General features: G+C 39.4%; 1 protein-coding gene across 4 annotated transcripts in view; it reads right to left on the bottom strand.

The window, feature by feature from the left end:
* Nucleotides 1-20,164, bottom strand: part of ptprq (protein tyrosine phosphatase receptor type Q) — a 79,815-nt gene that overhangs the window by 18,530 nt on the left and 41,121 nt on the right. For all 4 annotated transcript variants that reach the window (XM_049483614.1, XM_049483611.1, XM_049483612.1 and 1 more), the window contains 11 exons: nt 19,846-20,127; nt 12,311-12,622; nt 10,013-10,288; nt 9,619-9,770; nt 9,030-9,171; nt 8,648-8,935; nt 7,454-7,780; nt 6,187-6,305; nt 5,896-6,082; nt 3,679-3,926; nt 2,343-2,409 (listed from right to left, as the gene is read on the bottom strand). In XM_049483614.1, coding sequence (XP_049339571.1) covers nt 2,343-2,409; nt 3,679-3,926; nt 5,896-6,082; nt 6,187-6,305; nt 7,454-7,780; nt 8,648-8,935; nt 9,030-9,171; nt 9,619-9,770; nt 10,013-10,288; nt 12,311-12,622; nt 19,846-20,127 — 2,400 coding nt within the window. The remainder of the gene's footprint in view (nt 1-2,342; nt 2,410-3,678; nt 3,927-5,895; nt 6,083-6,186; nt 6,306-7,453; nt 7,781-8,647; nt 8,936-9,029; nt 9,172-9,618; nt 9,771-10,012; nt 10,289-12,310; nt 12,623-19,845; nt 20,128-20,164) is intronic.

Genomic DNA, 20,164 nt, shown 5'->3' with positions numbered 1-20,164 from the left:
TTCCAGGCTTCTGGAGAGAGGATTCAGACATAGCACAATAAAGTAATACAAACATACACATACACAATACCACGTACTATAACACACCCAGACTATATATTATATCCATTATGCATGAACCCTGATTACACAGATTTCAAGGCAAAGGTGGATTCATTAGGATGAGGAGGAGCGGGGCGGGCTGTGGTCATGGCAACCATGACAATTCTACTTAAGGTTGAATCTCAGTTCCTCTATGTGTGATTATTTTTTTATGAGAGTGTGAAGGAGCGATACTTCACAGGAGATCATAATTATAGACTTTTCTCCTTGGCACTAAATGAGAAAGGTCTTCACATGGGTGTCAATAGCACTGAATTATACACTAATTGTCAAAGAAATGGTCGCAAAAATATTTGCACCCTGGAGAAAGTGTCAGATTAAAGTACTATCACCAATATGGTCATATTAACTGAACTACACATACAGTAGTAGTGTGTAGTTTATGTGTAACGCAACATGTCAGATGTCTTGCTATGGAATTGTAGAGATTCTTAATGGTTTCCTGATAATGTAGCTGGCCATGGCATAGCATCTGTATCTTCAATACAAGCTCTTAAGACAACAGACGCCTGTGGACAAGCATTATCCTGTTGGAATAGAACACCAAAGTGTGTGTGTTGAGAAAAGGTAGGCACACTTGTTGCAGGACCTTATTAACAAAAACTAATGACTGTCAAAGTGCCTGTATTGAAGACCAAAGGGAATCTGGCATTGTATGAAATTGCACTCCACACCATGACACCAGCCTTTCTGGATGTGATAATAAACCATTGATCTTGGCGCCGAGCAAAGTGCTTTCATACATGAATTGTCTGTTGGTTGTCTTCACTAGGATAAAATTGTGCCTTAGGATGAGTTACTCCATGACAATTTAGCATGAATATCCACCAAGTTTTATTTCTGCATCACGGCACACTCGGAGGAAAGCGCAGTGACTCTGTTTTGATACATCAGCTCACAGACGCCTTGTGCTGATCGACATCACCCAAAGAGTGATGAGGGAAAAGAGCGCCATCTACCCACCCAGAGAGAGCAAGGCCAATTGTGCTCTCTCAGGGCTCCAGCAGCTGATTGCAAGCTGAATGACCGGGATTCAATCCCCTTCGTCCACTGGACCTCTCAGAGACCAAAGCGAAGGCTTGATCACAGGGTAGTGGGTTTGATATGCAGATCTGCTAAACTGAAACTATTGAGTTCCAGGGACATTTTACCATGACAGACACTGTGCTCATACCCCAGCTCTCTAATATGGGATTTGCTAACTAAATTGTTCTGGACAAGTGTAAATATATGAAGGCATATAATTTAAAATGACCTATATTCATTATTTCATAATTTCATATTACCTATATGAGTATATCTATATTACGGGAAAAATTATTGTCATTGGATGCAACCTCCCTTTTTACAGCCTTGATACTGAACCGTGAGTCCTGCTACACACTCTCACTTAGTAGGAGCATGAATTAGTACAAAATGGGATGATGATATGCAGATACGTGCAGACTGTCTTTCATGCATGAAATGAACTTTGCATATATGATGGCACTCAGGGGTATTAATATACATGAGAATATTATAAAAATAAATGCATTAAAATTCCTTTTATGGAAAAGCGCACAATTTACAGCCTGTTTTAATATTCTCTAATCAGTGTATATGTTTTTGTATATACAGTATTTTACAGATTTTATGTACTATTTTAATTTTAAAAAAGATATGTACAAATCCACATCTGGGCTTACTGTGCACATTAGCATGAAAGCGCTGCTATCTCCAGTCCTAAAACCTATATTATTATTTTATAATATTTTATAGCAAAATAATATTAACCAATAATATCATGTTTTACACCCTCGTCTATCATTACTCAGTTATGGAATAAACACATGGGTATACATTTGCCTGATTGTATGAAAACAAGAGATTGATGGGTAACACTTTATAATAACTGTTATTAATATTCTTTAAACTAATGATACATAGATGTGAACAAAGCATTAGTTCATCAGAATTTGAATATCAACAAATGTTTACACATGACAATCAGCATTGATATTCATACTTAGTATTTTTCACAAATCATTAGCTCATCAGAATTTGAACATTAATAAATCACTAGTAATAAGAATTTTAAACCTGACAAATGTTTATCAATTGCAGTTAATATTGCCAATGTGTTAATTTGTTCCTTAAAATGTAAAAAATAATAGTTATTAATCATTAGTTACTGATATATTATGAAAGTTATTATAAAGTGTTACCCATTGGTGCTATAGCATAAATATATAAATATATACCTTTCATTCCTGTAGTGACTCTAACTTCTGAGCTGGGCCCTAAACCTGCTCCATTCACTGCAGATATCTGTGAATTAACAAACAGGAACAAATACTCATCACTCAGTGTTTATATGATTTTTGACACAGTACAACATCATTTTATATTCAGGTGACAAGCCCATGTGATGTGTGTATAGGTAGCCTAACTGGGAACCAGAAAGCTTTGTCCAAGTTTTCCTTACTGGCCCCACATATGCCCCCATCAGGGTCAGTGATGGCACCAAGAGGGGTGTAAACATGGGTTTTGTACTCTGCACATTAAGGCCTTGATGGGCCCCATGTGGAAATAAGGGAGGCTGTAATGATGGAGTCCATTTAGAAAGCCCAACTGAGTCTTAGTAACAACATCAGTACTGCCACTCTTAATCTCACATGGGACCAATCTAGGTCCCGTGAGCAGTGTAGAACCCAGATGGGGCCCATGTTTAGCCCCTCGGGGATCCATCTCTGACCCTGGTGGGTATCCATATGTGATGCCAACATACAGCTCTGAAAAAAATTAAGAGGCCACTTCAGTTTCTGAATCAGTTTCTCTGATGTTGCTATTTTTAGGTATTTATGTGAGTGAAATTAACACTGTTGTTTTATTCTATATACTATGGACAACATTTCTCTCAAATTCCAAACAAAAATATCGTCATTTAGAGCATTTAATTACAGAAAATGAGAAATCGCTGAAAGAACAAAAAAATAAATGCAGAGCTTTCAGACCTCAAATAATGCAAAGAAAACAAGTTCATATTAATAAAGTTTTAAGAGTTCAGAAATCAATATTTGTTAGAATAACCCTGTTTTTTAATGACAGTTTTCATGCATCTTGGCATGTTCTCCTCCACCAGTCTTACACACTGCTTTTGGATAACGTTATGCCTGCACTCCTGGTGCAGAAAATCAAACAGTTCAGCTTGGTTTGATGACTTGTGATTATCCATCTTCCTCTTGATTATATTCCAGAGGTTTTTAATTTGGTAAAATCAAAGAAACTCATAATTTTTAAGTGCTCTCTTATTTTGTCCAGGGCTGTAGAATCCAGTTGGGTTACCCAGGATACAGGCCCACACACTGACATGTTTTCTCAGATGCAATGATCATGTCAGGGTTACTGCAGTGCTGAAATTTAGTATTCAGTACATGACTATGCTCAGATAGTGATCAATGATGAATAAGGGGATTGGCTTGCAATTGTACTTCAATTAATAAGTGCAGTAGTAAGTAAGGTACACAGGCTTGTCTGTACTCCTTCATGTGTGTTTGTGTGTTTTGGCCGGAATATGTGAAGAATGAAGCTCTTTACCCGTATGCTGTAGTTAAAGCCTCCCTTAAGCCCATCTATTACAGCAGTCATGGTTTTGTTTGGGTTGCTGATCACACTCTGGCTGTTGATGTTGAGGTGGAAGTCCAGCTGTCCATCACGATAGATGGACACACGGTATGCGCTGATGTTCCCGTTCGGCTCGTCCGGCGGTAAGAATGTTACATATACACGAGTCACCTCCTCTGGGATCACTGTGAGGGTCAGGTTTTTGGGTGGATCTTTTGGTTCTAACAACAGAATCACACAGAAAACATTGTTAAACTTACTAATTCTCTCTTATAGTCTTAATCAAATCCTCTCCAGTGGTGACACCTTAGTATATGAGGTCTGGTCATTACACTGACCCCTTATATCCAACAGATCAATAGATGACACTATAAATAAATTTCAGAGACATATTCTTTATCATCACTTCAATTTTTGACATCGTCTTCCCCTAAACCTTTGTGTTCTCCAATAATTCATCTCCTGTCCATCACCAGTGATTGTTTTTCTTCAACTCCTATGGCCAGAACAGCAAATGATGGACTACTAAAAGCCTAATCAATGTCATTTCATATAAGGAAGATGGGATGCCTCCCATGACATGTTAAAAATAATCTCTAGCTCATCACTAAGACAGCAAAAATGACAACTGACGTTCTTTAACACCCTCTGTGTCACTCCCAGTAGAAATCAATGCCACAGTTGTCTTTGTGAAGTCCTTCAAATATTAAGGCCATCATTAAGAAGGACATTCAGCATCACCCAGCCCACCCTGAAACACTCCCACAGAGCCATTAGTCAAACTGTCAAGACAAATGTGTCACCACATATATATGACTGCATGGCTCAACTGGTCCACACTCCAATGCTGTAATAACTGACGACAAGCTACTACCCACTGAACACCTGCATAAGAGTGGGAAAAAAGACCATCTGGACAAGTTTAATTCTTCCACTCAGAAGTTCTGGAATACATTCCCTGCTAAAAAACAAGTTGGGCAGCTGAAACTGGTCAATCTGGTCAAACAGACAGCAAAATAAATCCCAAAACAGTCTACCAGCATGACTAATGTGGTCAACCAGCATGAATACAGAAAACAAACAGTAAGACCAAGCATGACAAAGGTGGTCAAGCAGCATAGTTGTGGTGATCAACCAGAATGAACAAAGAAATCAACTAGCATTCCTAAGCTTATTAATCAGTATGACTAAGGTGGTCAATGAGTATGACCAGGATGGTCAACCAGCATGACCATGGTGAAGATCAAGTATGACCAATGTGGTGGACAAGGATGACCAAGTTTGTTGACAAGTATGACCAAAGTGAACAGAATGTTCAAGGTAGACAACAAGCATGACCAAGATGGTCAACCATCATAAGCTAGGTGGTCACCAAGTAGGTCCAAGGTGGCCAACCATCATGACCAAAATAATCAACCAGAATGACTAAGATTGACTAATGACTAAGGTTGACAAGCATGACCATGGAGACCAACAAGCATGACCATAGTGTTCACCAAATATGACCAAGTTGATCAACCAGCATGACCATAGAGATCACCAATTATGAACAAATTGATCAACCAGCATGACCATAGTGTTCGCCAAATATGACCAAGGTGATCAACCAACATGCCCAGAGAGATTACCAATTATGACCAAGTTTATCAACCAGCATGACTAAAGTGATCACCAATTATGACCAAGGTGATCAACCAGCATGACCATAGTGATCAACAAATATGACCAAGGTGATCAACCAACATGACCATAGTGATCACCAATTATGACCAAGTTTATCAACCAGCATGACCATAGAGATCACCAATATGACCAAGGTGATCAATCAACATGACCATAGAGATTACCAAATATGACCAAGTTTATCAACCAGCATGACTAAAGTGATCACCAATTATGACCAAGGTGATCAACCAGCATGACCATAGTGATCACCAAATATGACCAAGTTTATCAACCAGCATGACCATGGTGGTCAATCAAAATGACCACAGTGGTTGACCAAAATGACCATGGTAGTCAACTAACATGATGCTGCTAGACCAGCTAGTTTACCAAGCTTAAACTAGTTGGCTTCCAGGATATGCTTTAATTTGAATAACCATCTTATCCATCTAAAAACAGATATCTGCTAGAATTTAACAAGTATTAACCTACAATATAATTCCAGCATTAAACACACTCTCTTACCCTCCTCCAGTGTTCTGACGAGAACAGGCTCAGAGGACATGCCGTCTCTGTGAGCATCAGCCACGTCTCCAGTGAAGGCAGTGACAGTAACTGAGTACTGAGTAAACGCAGTCAAATTCCCAATCAGCACTGCCCTCATTTCTATCCACTCCCTCACTTTACTGATATTGCGTCCCGAACCGTCCAACTAACAGAGAAAGAGAGAAAGTTCAATTAAATGAAAAGTTAAATTGAGTTTCTTCAGGAGCCAATCAATACAGATCAGTCTAGACTATGTTATTAAAAACTCACAGCAACAACGTCAATGAGGTAAGAGGTGGGTCCTGAGATGATTTCTGGTTCGTCCCACTCGATTTTTAGTCCGGAGGAAGTTGGAGTTATTGAGATAGAGCGAGGGGGAGCATCAGGGTCTGACAAAAAGAAAGAAAGAAAGAAAGAAAGAGAGGACATGAGTTTTTCTACATATGTGAATGTTATAAGCATTATAAGTGCTTCCTTTTAAGATCTGAAAGGATTTTGTTTAGGACACGTTAAGATAAATCTCCTTGCAAACCATAAAACACAATGTAGACACTACTTACACACAGATGATAAGATATAAGACACAAGGTGATAAGAAGCAGGATATGGCTTTTAAACAATAGAAGAAGAAAAAGAACTGGTGCTTTGCTGAAATCAGTCTCCCATTTGTGTGCACGTGCATCATGCAGCAGTATGGGCACATCAGATGACAATTACTATATCTACTGTAACTGTAGATTAACCCTTATTAATGAACAGCAATAAAATGATATGTTATGCTCATTCTGTGTGAGACTTGTGCACATGAAGGGATTCAGATTCTGGTAAAACAGCATAATATGGCACAACATCTGCAAAAAATACTTGTTCAACTGGAAATGTGCTGACATAAGATGTACACCCTTATTGGGAGATTGGGAGCAAAGTTAAGTAGCTAAGGTCTTTAGTGTGCTCTGATAAACTGCGGTGTAAAGCAAAACACTCCAGACCAAATGCACACTAAATAAATATGTGTAGTAAATAGATGTAGTTGCTTGGGCTTCTAAATTTTTTTTGTAAAAAAAAATTATATATATAATTCTGACCCCAGGGATAAAAAAATGGGTAACTTGCTGGCTGTTGTGACTGGAAAAAAATAAAATAATAATAACTAATAACTGCAACTACCAGTGTATGATGAATTGTATTTTTTTCATTATTGCGATATATGTATTTCATAATAAACATATTAAAAGAACAGCAAAAACACAATGAATAACAGATAATTCAATCTGCATTAAAACATGCAGCAACAGAGGGAGCTCCTCATGCTGCGGATTGTGCTCACATTACATAACATGGCTGGAGGTAGTGGTCCACAGCAAACACACACACAAAAACCTCTTAAAATTAATCATAATTTTTTGTGTTTTACATCGCTATAGAGATATCCACAGAATTATTGCACATCACTTTGTTTGCCCATATTGCACACCCCTAACCCCAAGATATATAATAATTCATGCATACAGTATGTGTGCGTACGAGGTTAACATACTTCCTGCAAGTGTCTGTACATAGATCCACTCTGTAGGCTCTCCTGCTCCAGCATTAGTGAGTGCGACCACCCTGATCCTATAGCGTCTGAATTTGAGCAGAGACTGCAGAGTGACCATCTCCTGATCTCCTGTCCCCTTTACAGACATCACAATCTCACTCTCCACGCAGGACAGATCTTCCCCTGCTTCACACGCCTGACTCAAACGCTGCCTCTCCACCCTGTAACCCCGCAGCAGCCCTGGAACCCGCGCAGGACGAAGCCAGCTCAGAGTCACAGCGTTAGAAGAGGTGTTAAACACAGAGAGGTTCTGAGGAGGACCTGGAACTACAGCAGCCAAAGAGAGAGAGAGAGAGCAACATAAAGAGAGTGAGCACTATTTTAATTTAGATAAACATATGTGGCCACATTTACATTCAAACAAAGATATCTGAGCTGAATCTACTTATAATATCTGAGTTTAGTGTGTTGTCTGCTGACTGCTTCTTTTCTATTGATTAGGTTATCAGATTGTAGATCATATATTATTGATTAACTGCCTGGCCTCTATGTTGTAGGTTGTAAGAGCAAGCATAATTTCTGAGCCGCTTACCCTGTGTTGGCTGTATTAGGGCTGCACGATATATGTTTAAGCATCGTTATCAAGATTAAGACAATTAAATCAAACACATCATGTTGCAATGTTTTGATTCTTGACACAAGAAGTAGATACACAGCGTTGTCTCTGTGTCTGTGTAAGTGACGGGCTGCTGCTGCCTGCGTGAGAAGCTCAAGGGGAGGGGTAACACGAGGTAACCGTATGGCCTTCATCCACATGGTTGGTCACGTGCTTGTGAGCTGTGCACCTCAGTTCAGCACAGTTCTGCGCAGATATTTCCATTAACAGCTGAATTCATGCTTTTAATCCCAAAACAAACTCTCTCTTTTTTACCTTTTAAAGAGCTATTTAAATGCCTGATTAAAGGGGCTGTTGTTTTGCTGTTTTCCTCGGGTTTTGAGTGCTGACTCAGGTCTTGATCGGTCCTGGTGATGTCACGGGCCCTGCATTGTTTAATACTGCGATACATATCACCAATTTTTTTTTTTACATTTTTCCAATATCGTGCAGCCCTAGGCTATATGCTATATTGTTCACTCTATAAAATGAAATACAGCATATAGATGAAGTTTAGGAGAATTTCAGACTTCCTGCACCTGATTCTGGAGGAGTGTGAGCTGTGCAGTTAGCTTCCTCTCCTGGTCCCTCAGAGTTCACCGCAGCCACAGAGATCACATAGAAAGAATCAGGCTTCAGGCCGCTGAATGTGTGTGTCAGTATTTCTGTATCTGGGAGTGTTAGAGGATACACCTCCTCATTAAATTCTCCTGAGCGAATCAGGTAAAGCAGAATCTCCCCATTGGGATTAACCGGAGGCTCCCATTCCATATAGACTGAATCCCAGTCCAGGCCTGAACAGGACAGATTCCCAACTGCCTCTGACACTACAAAACACACACGCAAACAAACAGTATGACTGAAATGTGTTTTTTACTCTTGCACAGACAAATCATTCTATTACATTTTTGCACATTTTACCTGATTCATTGGTGGTGAAGGTAACTGGAAGACTGTACTGATCTCCATTGCCCACTCTAGTGTAGGTACACACACTTATCTCATATGAGCTGTGAGGTTTGAAGCCACTTAATTCTGCTTGAGTGGAGGCATCTGACGAGTTCTACCGTACAGACAGAGATCACATATTAATTAGTGACACACACACACACACATTGTACATAAGTCATTTACATAGGCCTGTAGACAACTAGATTGTATACAATATATACAGAAAACAATTTCATAAATTATATTATTGCCATTTAACACTATTTTAACACTCTGATATAAGGATATTATAATAGCATAACAATTCAATTCCATCCTTTTAAAGATTAATGTAGTAATGGATTATTAAGGTTATTTAGGGATTAGATTGGAATGTCCTAAATAAACAAAACATAAATAAAATAAAATCATTGGTTCAAGAATGCATAATCGGGAAAATGTGAGTCCGCTAAATGATTGAAGGACAAGAAGTTAAGAGTGTAACTATCCTAACAGGGCTACATATACAAGTTTTTTTATACCCACACAGCAGGAATACACTGTGTATGAGAGTGAGCACCTGGTATGTAACAGTGTTTGTGTTCAGTTCCACTATTCTGAATCCGTAATGTTGAATCAGACCATTGGGCTCCAGACTAGGTTCCCAGTGGAGCCACACCGAGTCTGACGAGTGGTTAAAGATGCTCAGATTTCGCGGAGGAGACATTGGACCTACACACACAAACACAAACAAAAATAGAGTCACACGAGAAGGCATCTTTACGTGCCTCAGTGACCCATAAAAGGCCCTTTCATGGGTCAACAAAGAACATTTAAGGGTTCAGTGCTCTTTTAAAGTTGAGCAATGTTGTCAGGAGTAATTTTAGACCCTGAGATACGAATGGGGAGAGTTCACAGCAAATAACTTAAAACTCCACAGACAAACGAGCTGCACTGAGACCATAATCACTCACCTGCTTCGTCAGTGTGCAGAGCCAGCATGAGGGAGGGGCCCATGCCCCTGCGATTCACCGCAGAGATGGAGAGGTTGTAGGACGTGTACGGGGTGAGGTACATGAGAATAAAATAGGTGTCAGGTGTGTATGAGCTGTTCGATCCTTTAGGACCATTTAGAACCAGGGCATATTCAATTATCTCCCCGTTCGTCTCAACAGGCGAATACCAGGATACCAGCACAGATGTAGCAGAGAGGTTCCTGCTCATACTGTGCACTGGAGGAGAACTAGGAACTAAAAGAAAAAAAAAAAGACAATTTGTTAAATAAATAAATTACAAAACATAAAACAAAAAACTGTAAACTGCATTTTTGCACTATAAAGTGCACTTAAAATCCTTTTATTTAGTGTTAAAACAAGCTATGTAGGATGAATCGCTAGCTTATATCGCCCTGCCTTACTAGAAAACTCCCAGGTACACTGCCGGGTGCTAGTTGTTAGACACTAATGCTAATGCTTCAGCCTTAGTGCTGGAGAAATTTGAGAATCTAAGCTTTCCGTAAATAAACGGAAGCATTGTACTCACCCAAATACACAGTTTCCAGTAGAGAAATCTGTGCAGATTAACATCCAGCGCTCGTTTGACTTTAAAAGAAAGTCTTTTTTATTACAATTTTGTTTAATTAGCTCAGCAGCGAGACCTGCTGAACTAGAACTTCCTTATATAATCTCCCTTAAAGTGCGCCTTATAATACGGTGCGCTTTATAGTGCAAAAAATAGGGTATGATTTCTACATATTATAGTTTTAATTGATGTCAGTATGACCATTCTTTAAACACTTTCAATACAGATTCTAGTTTTTCAAAATTAATTTTATTATACATAGACTCTATAAACAGCAAAGGATTATAAAAATACATGTTTCATGACAATCTCATAATAAGGGTCCTTCAAAAATATTACTATCACTGGAGGCAGCTGTGGGCCTTGAGCAAGCGGGCTTGGAATCAAACAGCAGCTAGTTCAATCCCCAGGATCAGCATCCATGTCTGAGGTGCCCGTCATCAAGGCATATAACCCCTAAATTGCTTCCTGGGCACTGAGGTTTAATCTTGGCATATGCAAATTTAAAAAGCTGGGACAATGTGGGCCCCTGGTGAAGGGATGGTTAAGGACCCACAGACAAGGGCAGATCACAACCACGTGATCAAAAACCCAGCACTTTAACCAACTTAGAGGTGTGGCCTCTTCTTTTTTTGTATTTCTAATTTTCTTTTATCTCCCCAATTTATTTGGCCAACTGTCTCACCCACACAGCTGCTAGAGATGCCTTAACACAAGAGGGCTAAAAACTAGCAAACGCATCTCTGTCACATGTGAGACCAATCACCTCCTCTTTTCGAACTGCTAAATAGCATCACAGCGCGCTCGGAGGAAAGCACAGCGTCTAGGTTCTGATACATCAGCTCACGCCTTGTGCTGATTGACATCACCCTTTTTGAAGTGATGCCGAGAGAGAGCGCCATCTACGCACCCAGAGAGAGCAAGGCCAACTGTGCTCTTTCAGGGCTACAGCAGCCCCTAGATGACAAGCTGCATGACCGGGATTAAAACCAGCAATCTCCCGATCATAGTGGCAGCGCTTTAGATTATCACACCCAAAGCAATACTAATCAGTTATTTCATGCAAAACAATGAAACTGACTCAGATGTTACTAGATATAGATATAGCAGTAGGCCAAAACACAGGAATTATTGATGGTCACAAAGTTAAGATTTTAAGGTCGATATTTAAATGACAGTGCTACATTGTCAATACATTTAAAACTATTTTATTTAAGAAAATAAAATAAAAGTTAGCTGGTTCAAACACCAGTCATGCAGCTTGCCATCAGCTGCCGGTGCCCTTAGAGAGCACAATTGGCTTTGCTCTCTCTGGGTGGGTAGATGGCGCTCTTTCCCCACATCACTCCAAAGGGTGATGTCGGTCAGCACAAGGCATCTGTTAGCTGATGTATAGGAACAGAGTTGCTGCGCTTTCGTCCGAGCACAATGTGATGCTAATCAGCAGCAGCTCGTGTCAGAGAAGGTATGTGTTAGTCTTCACCCTCCTGGTTTTGCGGCATCACTAGTGACTGGAGAAGTCCTAATGAGTGGGTTGGGTAATTGGCCTTGCAAATTGGGGAGAAAATGGGCTTAAAATTAGAAATAAAATAATAATAAAAAAATACTAATAATAAAAAAGTAAAAATAAAAGTAAGTTTTTTATTACGCCAACCAGGTTAAAAAATATGTGTTCTTAATGCATCACTTACTGTCATCATCCGTTCTCAGGTGAAGCACAGAGGTGTGATTTAGGGCGGAGCCTGCACTGGTTGCTGGGGTAACGTATAGAACATAGGGGAAGTACTTTCTGAGTTTGGTGAAGAGGAACACTGTGTCGGTGGTGGTCTTGGTGATGGTGCGGTTTTCTGTGCGGTTGATGGAGGGGTGTGTGATGCCCGCCTCCAGTAAGCTCAGCTGGTAGAAGACTCTACCGTTGGGCTCCAGAGGGGGGTCCCAACTAATCACGACAGCTGTGGAGCCGTAGAGCTGAGCTGAGAGATTGTGGACCGGACCACTCGGCACTGCAGGAGGGAGAGATCACCACAATCAGTCCGGTGTTATACAGGAGTAATCACTCAATACTGACGCTTCAGAAAAGGGAAATATTAAATCATCTCAGAACAAGCGTCTGAGTGTAACTTCTGATTAGTGAAACCTTATTATCATTAGACAAATAAAAAATGCATCACGCTGTGTTCCCTTCACTGAAGTGTAGTCATAAATATTGTATGTATGTACAGATATATCACACACAAATATCTCATATTTAAGAACAGATAAAACAGAATTTTAAATCATTAAAAAGCTCATTGCTCAAGTTTAAAACAGTTAAAACACACAGGCAACAGAAAGCGGCATACATTCACAGCTTATCAAATACACATCATTATTTCACATCAAACATCACACCACATGCAATAAATATAAATACAGATGTATATAGTATATGTATAAAAGAAGAAACAATTAAAGGAGGTTATTTCTGCAAAAATTCTTAAAAAATCAACCTGCAAAATGACATGATATTAACTGATATTCATAAAAGAACAACAGTGAGTATCAGTATCCTTGCATAGTGTGGCATGAAGATTTGCAAGGGGTGCAAATAGGGCTGTTGATTAGCCTAGGAAACACAGAAACACAATGGATGAACAGAATGGAACTGCAGAAACAATCAGAAATCAGAGACAAAGAGGAGAGAGTGAGATATAGAGAAAGAGAGAGAGAAAGAGAGAGAGAGAGAGAGAGAGAGAGAGAGAAAGAGAGAGAGAGAGAGAGAGAGAGAGAGAGAGAGAGAGAGAGAAAAAGAGAGAGAGAGATTATTATTATGTAAAATTGTTCATTCAAAACACTTCATCAGCCTCACACACCAGGGGAGAATCTGTTTTCTCTCTCAGGGTCAGCTCTGCACCGTTTTTACCAAAATCACACCAAAACTGAAAATAATAAACTTTTCTGACAATCTCAGGCTTGCTGTGATGCTGCAGGAATTATATTCTGAGTATTATACATTAATTATATCATCACTGTCATGCAAAAATAAATTATTTTATGTTGACTTCCATTGTTCTTTAGAAAAATAGTATAAACTGTTTTGATCCACATACATACAGGATGTACAATTATTCAATATTAAGTAATATCTTCCTATCATTCTAATATTATCTCCCATTGTATTTTATGGAATCATCTGAACATGTCTCCCCAAGCTGGAAGCAAATAAGCTACAGCTAGACTGACCAAATAGCAAGCTAGCAAGACACTGCTTGTTAAACAAATAGTTAAACTACTGGCGATTGCAGTGCTTAAAGTGGGCTAGTATCAAATTCCTTATGAGAAAAACTGTGCACTGGTACTTGGCGGCCATCTTTGCACTGCTGCCAGGCGAGCTTTCCAGTCACAAAGGACCAGGCTCTTTATATTAATTTATATTAATGTGGAGAGATTTAAATACTTACAAGGTCACATTATAGTTTTAAAAGATATACAGCTCTGGAAAAAAATAAGAGACCGCTTAATATCCAAAATCAGTGTGTAAGACTGGTGTAGAAGAGCATGCCAAGATGCATGAAAACTGTGATTAAAAACCAGAGTTATTCCACCAAATATTGATACTTTTCTTTGCATTATTTGAGGTTGGAATGGTGTCTGTAGTTTAGAGAATAAAACAACAATTTTACATAAACATATACTTATAAATAGCAAAATCAGAGAAACTGATTCAGAAACTGAAGTGGTCTCATTTTTTCAGAGCTGTATATATAAAAAAATAATAACTTTTGCAGCCAATAATGCACAAACAAAATTGTGCAGATATCTATACAGATAGCTCTACAGTTGCTTTTGTGTTAATATTACTGTGCTTATATGTATTTTCTGGTAGCCAGTGGGTTGTTATATGTATCCTATTTGTTTATTAAGGTTAAGAATATTTAGCTAATTGTCGTTAGATGAGTGCTCGTACTCCTTCATGTGGTATTAGGGAAAAGCCCAAATCTGCAAATCTGCAGTAAATTCACAATCCAACTACATTTCCAGCTGTTCTGTGAGTTCTTTCTACGTCCTCACCAACACAAAAAGACAGACAAGACAATAGCATGGTTCTAGTGGCTGATTGGCTCTTTTAGTTGAAGGATGGGATTTTATCGGTAAACAGACCCCATGCTGAGTGCTACAACAACTCCCATAGTGACTGGTCTTCTCATTTATAAAACATCTCAGCGGGTAAATACCAGTGCCTCAGCATGCTAGTATTAATGAGATGTTTGTGTTAAACAGTGTCCTATACGTTTATCACTGACATTTAAGTTTTTCTAATGTTTATCACTGTAAAACATGGTGTTGGGTGTATCTGTATTGCAAACATACAAACTTATAAACAGCAAACAATACATCGAGCAACAGTGGCTAAAATATGAATCTCTAAAAGACTTCATTAATATTTTCACAATTTTCTAGAAAAATATAAGCATTTTTCTCAAATTTAATTTCTAGCTTGTTTTTTTATTTCTTCTCTAAAGCTGAAGATCTGAGGTTTTTGTGTGACAGTGATAATATATTATGTAATATTATATAATGACATGAAATAATAATGTAAATATTTCATTATGGATTGCCAACAGCGAAGCAGCTTTATGTACATCAGCACAGACAGTGAAAGAAAACACAAGCTGGGACAGTCTGGAGTCTGTGAATAAAGGAGGCACAAATATCATTCTCACCCACCCACTCGCACATACACACACACTCTATCTCTCTCTCACACACACACACTCAGACACACACACACACAAACACATTCTGTGCCTCCCTCCTCCAAAAATCACTGGAAGACTTGACAATCACAGTTTGCAGCTCAGAGAGAGAGAGAGCTGTCCCCTTTCACAGACCTGCTGAACACATATGTGTGAGCGTGTGTGAGTGAGTGTGTGGGTATGTGTGGGTGTTTGTGAGTGTGTAGTTGTGTTTTAGTGTGATTTTTTGGGGAACAGGGGATGAAAAAAGTGGAAAAACGGTGCAGAGCTGCAGTCCTGCCCAACTTGTGTGAGGAGACTGACCGTCCTCCAGGGTGCTGAAGATTAGGGGAGTGCTGGTCACCCCCCCGTCACCCAGAGAGGTGCTAGAGCTCAGCCACACCCAGTACTCCTGTCCAGCTCTCAGCCCAGTCAGCACCGCCCACTGCACTGTACCTGGAACTTGCTATACAGGAATAGAGAGACACAACCTGTTAAATTCTTCACTTAAAATGTGTAAAACACCTGACTGTGTGAGCAGGTTAATTAATGCTTTGCTGAAGTGGAAAATTTGGTTTGTCTGTGAAGATACGAGAAAGTCTGAACTGATGATGTCACACCTTAGTCTGTGTCTGTTTTGGTTTTTTTCCACTTTTGGTTCTGTTTTCCTGTCTTGTGTTTCCAGCAATGTGCTATTTAAGCACATGGCCTTGTATTGTTATTGTCCTGTCTCCGCCCTAGCCCCGCTCTAGCCATTAGTGTTGTCACCTTGTGTCTTGTTTGTAACCACGCCCCCTCATTACTGGTTTCAGGGGTTCCTTACCCTTCTTGTGTATTTAAGCCCCTTTGTTTCAGTGTTTTATGTGGAGTCTTTTGTGTGCCTTGGATGCAGTGGATCGTTTTGTATGCTTTGTGTTTGCTTAGGCAGGTTTGGGTGTTTTTTGTGCTCAGTCTGGTCTCAGTTCTTTTGTTTCTTGTTTTCTTAGTTTTGTTATATTATTCTAGTTTTGTTTTCTTTATTCTTAGTATTGTTTATTTGCTAAAGTTTAATGTTTTATCGATTTTAAGTTAAAACCTGGAATAAACATTATCTTTCATTGTGTCAGTCCTGATGCTGTCAGTCTGTTCCAGACTCTCAACTTGTTTCTCAAAACTCCACTTCCCAGCATGCATCCACTCCAGACATCCCGGACTCCACTGTTCACGTGATGGTACGGCGTTCCTGCTCTCCGAGCTACTAATTGTTTTCACCTGTCTGCTTCTGTATATATACCCCTCTGTTTGCTCTCCTTGTTGCTGAGTATTGAATGTAGTTATCTAGCTTTTCTATGACACCCTTTCATCGTATTTTTCTCCTTGTAATAAACCTTTTTTTATTATCGACTATCATATATTGCCTTGCCCAGTTTATTAATATATCGTTTGCAACCTTATTTACCCATCTCTTGCCTTCCTCCTTGTCAATTTGGATATCTTGTGTATCTTGTGCATGATATCTTGTGTATGACAAGTCCTTTAAGCCTAGCCCCTTTGTTAAAAAACTTTGTGATTTGTATCTGTGTGTCTGTCCTGTGTCTGGTCTGTGGGACACATTGAAGATTATTGCTCTTTCCTGTAAAGTTGCCATTTTGGAGTTAAAAGATTTTTGCTTCTACAGACAACTCTTATATCAAAAATATTTATACAATCTAAAATGTTTTGTTGGATTAAATGTATATACTGTATATTCTAACACACATTGCATAACTGTAGTGCATGAAAGCACATATTAATCTGTATTTTCTTTCACAAAGAAATGTTCGAAAGTTGGCCGGCTTATGTGGTGTGTTTATATGTGTGTGTGTGTGTGTGTGTGTGTGTATGTGTGCCCACCTGGGTAGAGAGAGTAATGTTGTCGCTGTAGTAGATGGTGTAGAACTGTATGATACCATTGGGCTCAGTCGGGGGGCTCCAACTAATTCTCACTGTTTTGGTGGTCAGACTCGAATAGGACACATCCTTGGGAGGGTCAGAGGGCACTGTGACAGAGCAAAACACACACACACACACACACACACAGATATAAGTGTAAATACCTCAGTGTACAGAAAAAAATGATGATTGTATCAGGATGGGTGCATGTGGGAGGAAGGATAGGGGGTATATACCAGACTCTGAAGTGCTGAAGATGATGTAGATCAGAAGACCCCCGTCTCCGAGGCGCGTCCAGCTGGTCACAGAGGCGTTATACCACCCGGGACCATCAACACTCACCACCACTGAGGTTACAGTTACATTGGCTACAAACTCGGAGCTCAGGTTCCTAACAAACACACACATACAAGTATATTTAACACAATGGAGATGATTATCTCTCTTTATTAAATCTGTGATTTGACAGCAGGAGAGTAAAGAGCACTTACCACACTCTCACGATGTAATACAGGATCTCAGAGTTGGCCTCCCGAGGCGGTTGCCATGACAACTCTACTTGGTTATCTGACAACTTCTTGGCACGCAAGAACTGCGGGGGGGAGCTCGGTACTGCCATTTAAGAAAAACAGTTCTTACGCTCATTCTTCTCGTTATTATTCTTTAATTACTGCTCAAGAGTTTGGAATCAATGAGCTCAAGTATATAAAAACAATTTAGCTGAAGAGCATCACAGTGAATAAATAAAAAAAACATTCCAGCAGACGTCAATGATTTAACGTCATGATATTAATAATGTACTCATAAACAAGTATTTAAGATTAAAATAAAATAAATGACATTGGGCAGATATAACTGGCCTGTGGTCAGAAACACTATACTGTATGTCCAAATGTTTTAAGACTCCTCTACATTACGTTGCACCCATTGTTGACACTAGTCTAGTGTCTAGACATGAGTCTAGTACAGAAGTACTCCCAACAGAATCTGAATGGAATAAACTTAAGCCTATTGGAACAATGCTAATGCCAGTTGATGCACATTTGGCACAACATAAGGTATAGATGATGCTAAAACTATGTACAGTGTCTATATACAGTCTAAATATCTACCATACATCATATTTAAAACATGGAGACTAAATCTCAAGTCAGATTTAGGCAGAGCGTAAAAAAAATGCTTTAAATACAGTGCCAGTCAAACAATTAAAAGACACATCTTTTAATTGTTTTTCTACATCAAAATTTAATATTGAGGTCATCTAGACAAGGAAGGAACACATATAGAATCTTCTAGTAAACTTAAAAGTGTTAAACAAACTTCAAATGCTCTTATATGGGGTGCTGTTAACTTTCTGTTAACTATTTTTTTTGAGGCTGGTAACTCTGATGAACGTATCCATTACAATAAAGGTAACTCTTGGTCTTTCTTTTCTGGGGCAGTCCCGATGAGAGACAGTTTCATCATACCATGGTGACTGCACTTGAGTGCTTGAATTGTTCAAATGAACTGACCTACATCTTATAAAGTAATTTTTATCTTTAATTAGTTGAGTAGTTATTGCCATAATATGGATTGGAACATTACTCAAATAGGGCTATTCACTGTATACCAACATACTCTTACCTCTTCACAACTTTACAACTGATGCTCTTAAACACATTAAGAGGCAAGACATTCAAGTAATGAACTCTTGACAGGTTCAGCACAGCTGTTAACTGAAAGCCTGAAATCCAGGTGACTCTACCTCATAAAGCTGACTGAAAAAAACCCAGCCAATATGTGCAAAACTTTGAAGATTCTAAAATATAAACCTTATTCTGGTTTGTTTAACACTTTTTATTTACTAAATAATTCCAGATGTTTCTTTTCACAGTTTGGATGACTTTTATAAAAACACTGAATTTAAGGAGTCTAAACGTTTGACTGGTACTGTATATGATAAAATGTATAGCTATATTGAAAAGCAAATTTAGCATTATGAAGCATTTGTTTCTTAAAATATGGTCTATCAGAATTATATTGAAGATACAATGAATGTAATGGGGGAATGGCGTCTTTGCCAATTCCACTTCCAGCCTAGATGCTGCTACTGCACTATGGAACTTTGGTGGAGCTATGAAACAGTTGAAGGGTGCTCAAAATGCCAGTTGCATTTACATCAATGGTGTAAAAGTGGACTAAACTTCTCAAATGTAGGGAGAGCCCATGAGCAAAAAAAAATCCAAATTCTTGTATAATTCTGCTTTAGAATAAGACCTTTTTAATATGAGTAATTCCAAACCTTTGAGCAGTACTTAAAATCAGCAAGCACAAAAACATAAACAGACAAGCTGCTTTGCCTTCAGTGATCATGATCATTATCTGCCTGCATGTGGAGACTGACCGAAACACCACCTTCAGGAACCCTGTGAAGAACCTGTAGAGCTGAGGAGAGCTGTGCATTAGTGTGTGATGGGTTAAGTGTGACAGGCCGGCGGCCTCTTTTCAGCTGTAAAGGAAAGAGCAGGTTAGGTCTGTTACTGCTCTTCTGTTCCTGAACCTGTTGCCATTGTAGATCAACAGCAAAAACACACACACACACACACACACACACTCACCATCCTCCAGGGTGGTGATGTTCAGGATCTCGCTGCTGTGGTTGCCCAGGCCGACCTGCGTGGCTGCCTGCACAGCGAGGCGGTAGTTAGCGTACTTGCGCAGGTTGGACAGGACAGTGAAGGGAGTGTGTGTGGTGAGGTTTAGGGTGTGTGTGGAGTTCCAGTACTCCACATTGTAGTACAAGATGATGCCGTTGGGAACAACAGGGGGCGACCACGTCACGTTCACCTCACTGGAGCTGATGCTCTCATACGCCAGACCATATGGAGGACTGCCAGGAACTGAAACACAGAGACAGGAACACACACATCAGCCTTT

The sequence above is a fragment of the Astyanax mexicanus genome, chromosome 9 (assembly GCF_023375975.1).
Source record: "Astyanax mexicanus isolate ESR-SI-001 chromosome 9, AstMex3_surface, whole genome shotgun sequence".
Lineage (NCBI taxonomy): Eukaryota > Metazoa > Chordata > Actinopteri > Characiformes > Acestrorhamphidae > Astyanax > Astyanax mexicanus.
The sequence above is the reverse complement of the archived record's forward strand: the minus strand, read 5'-3'. Positions and strand labels throughout refer to the sequence as shown.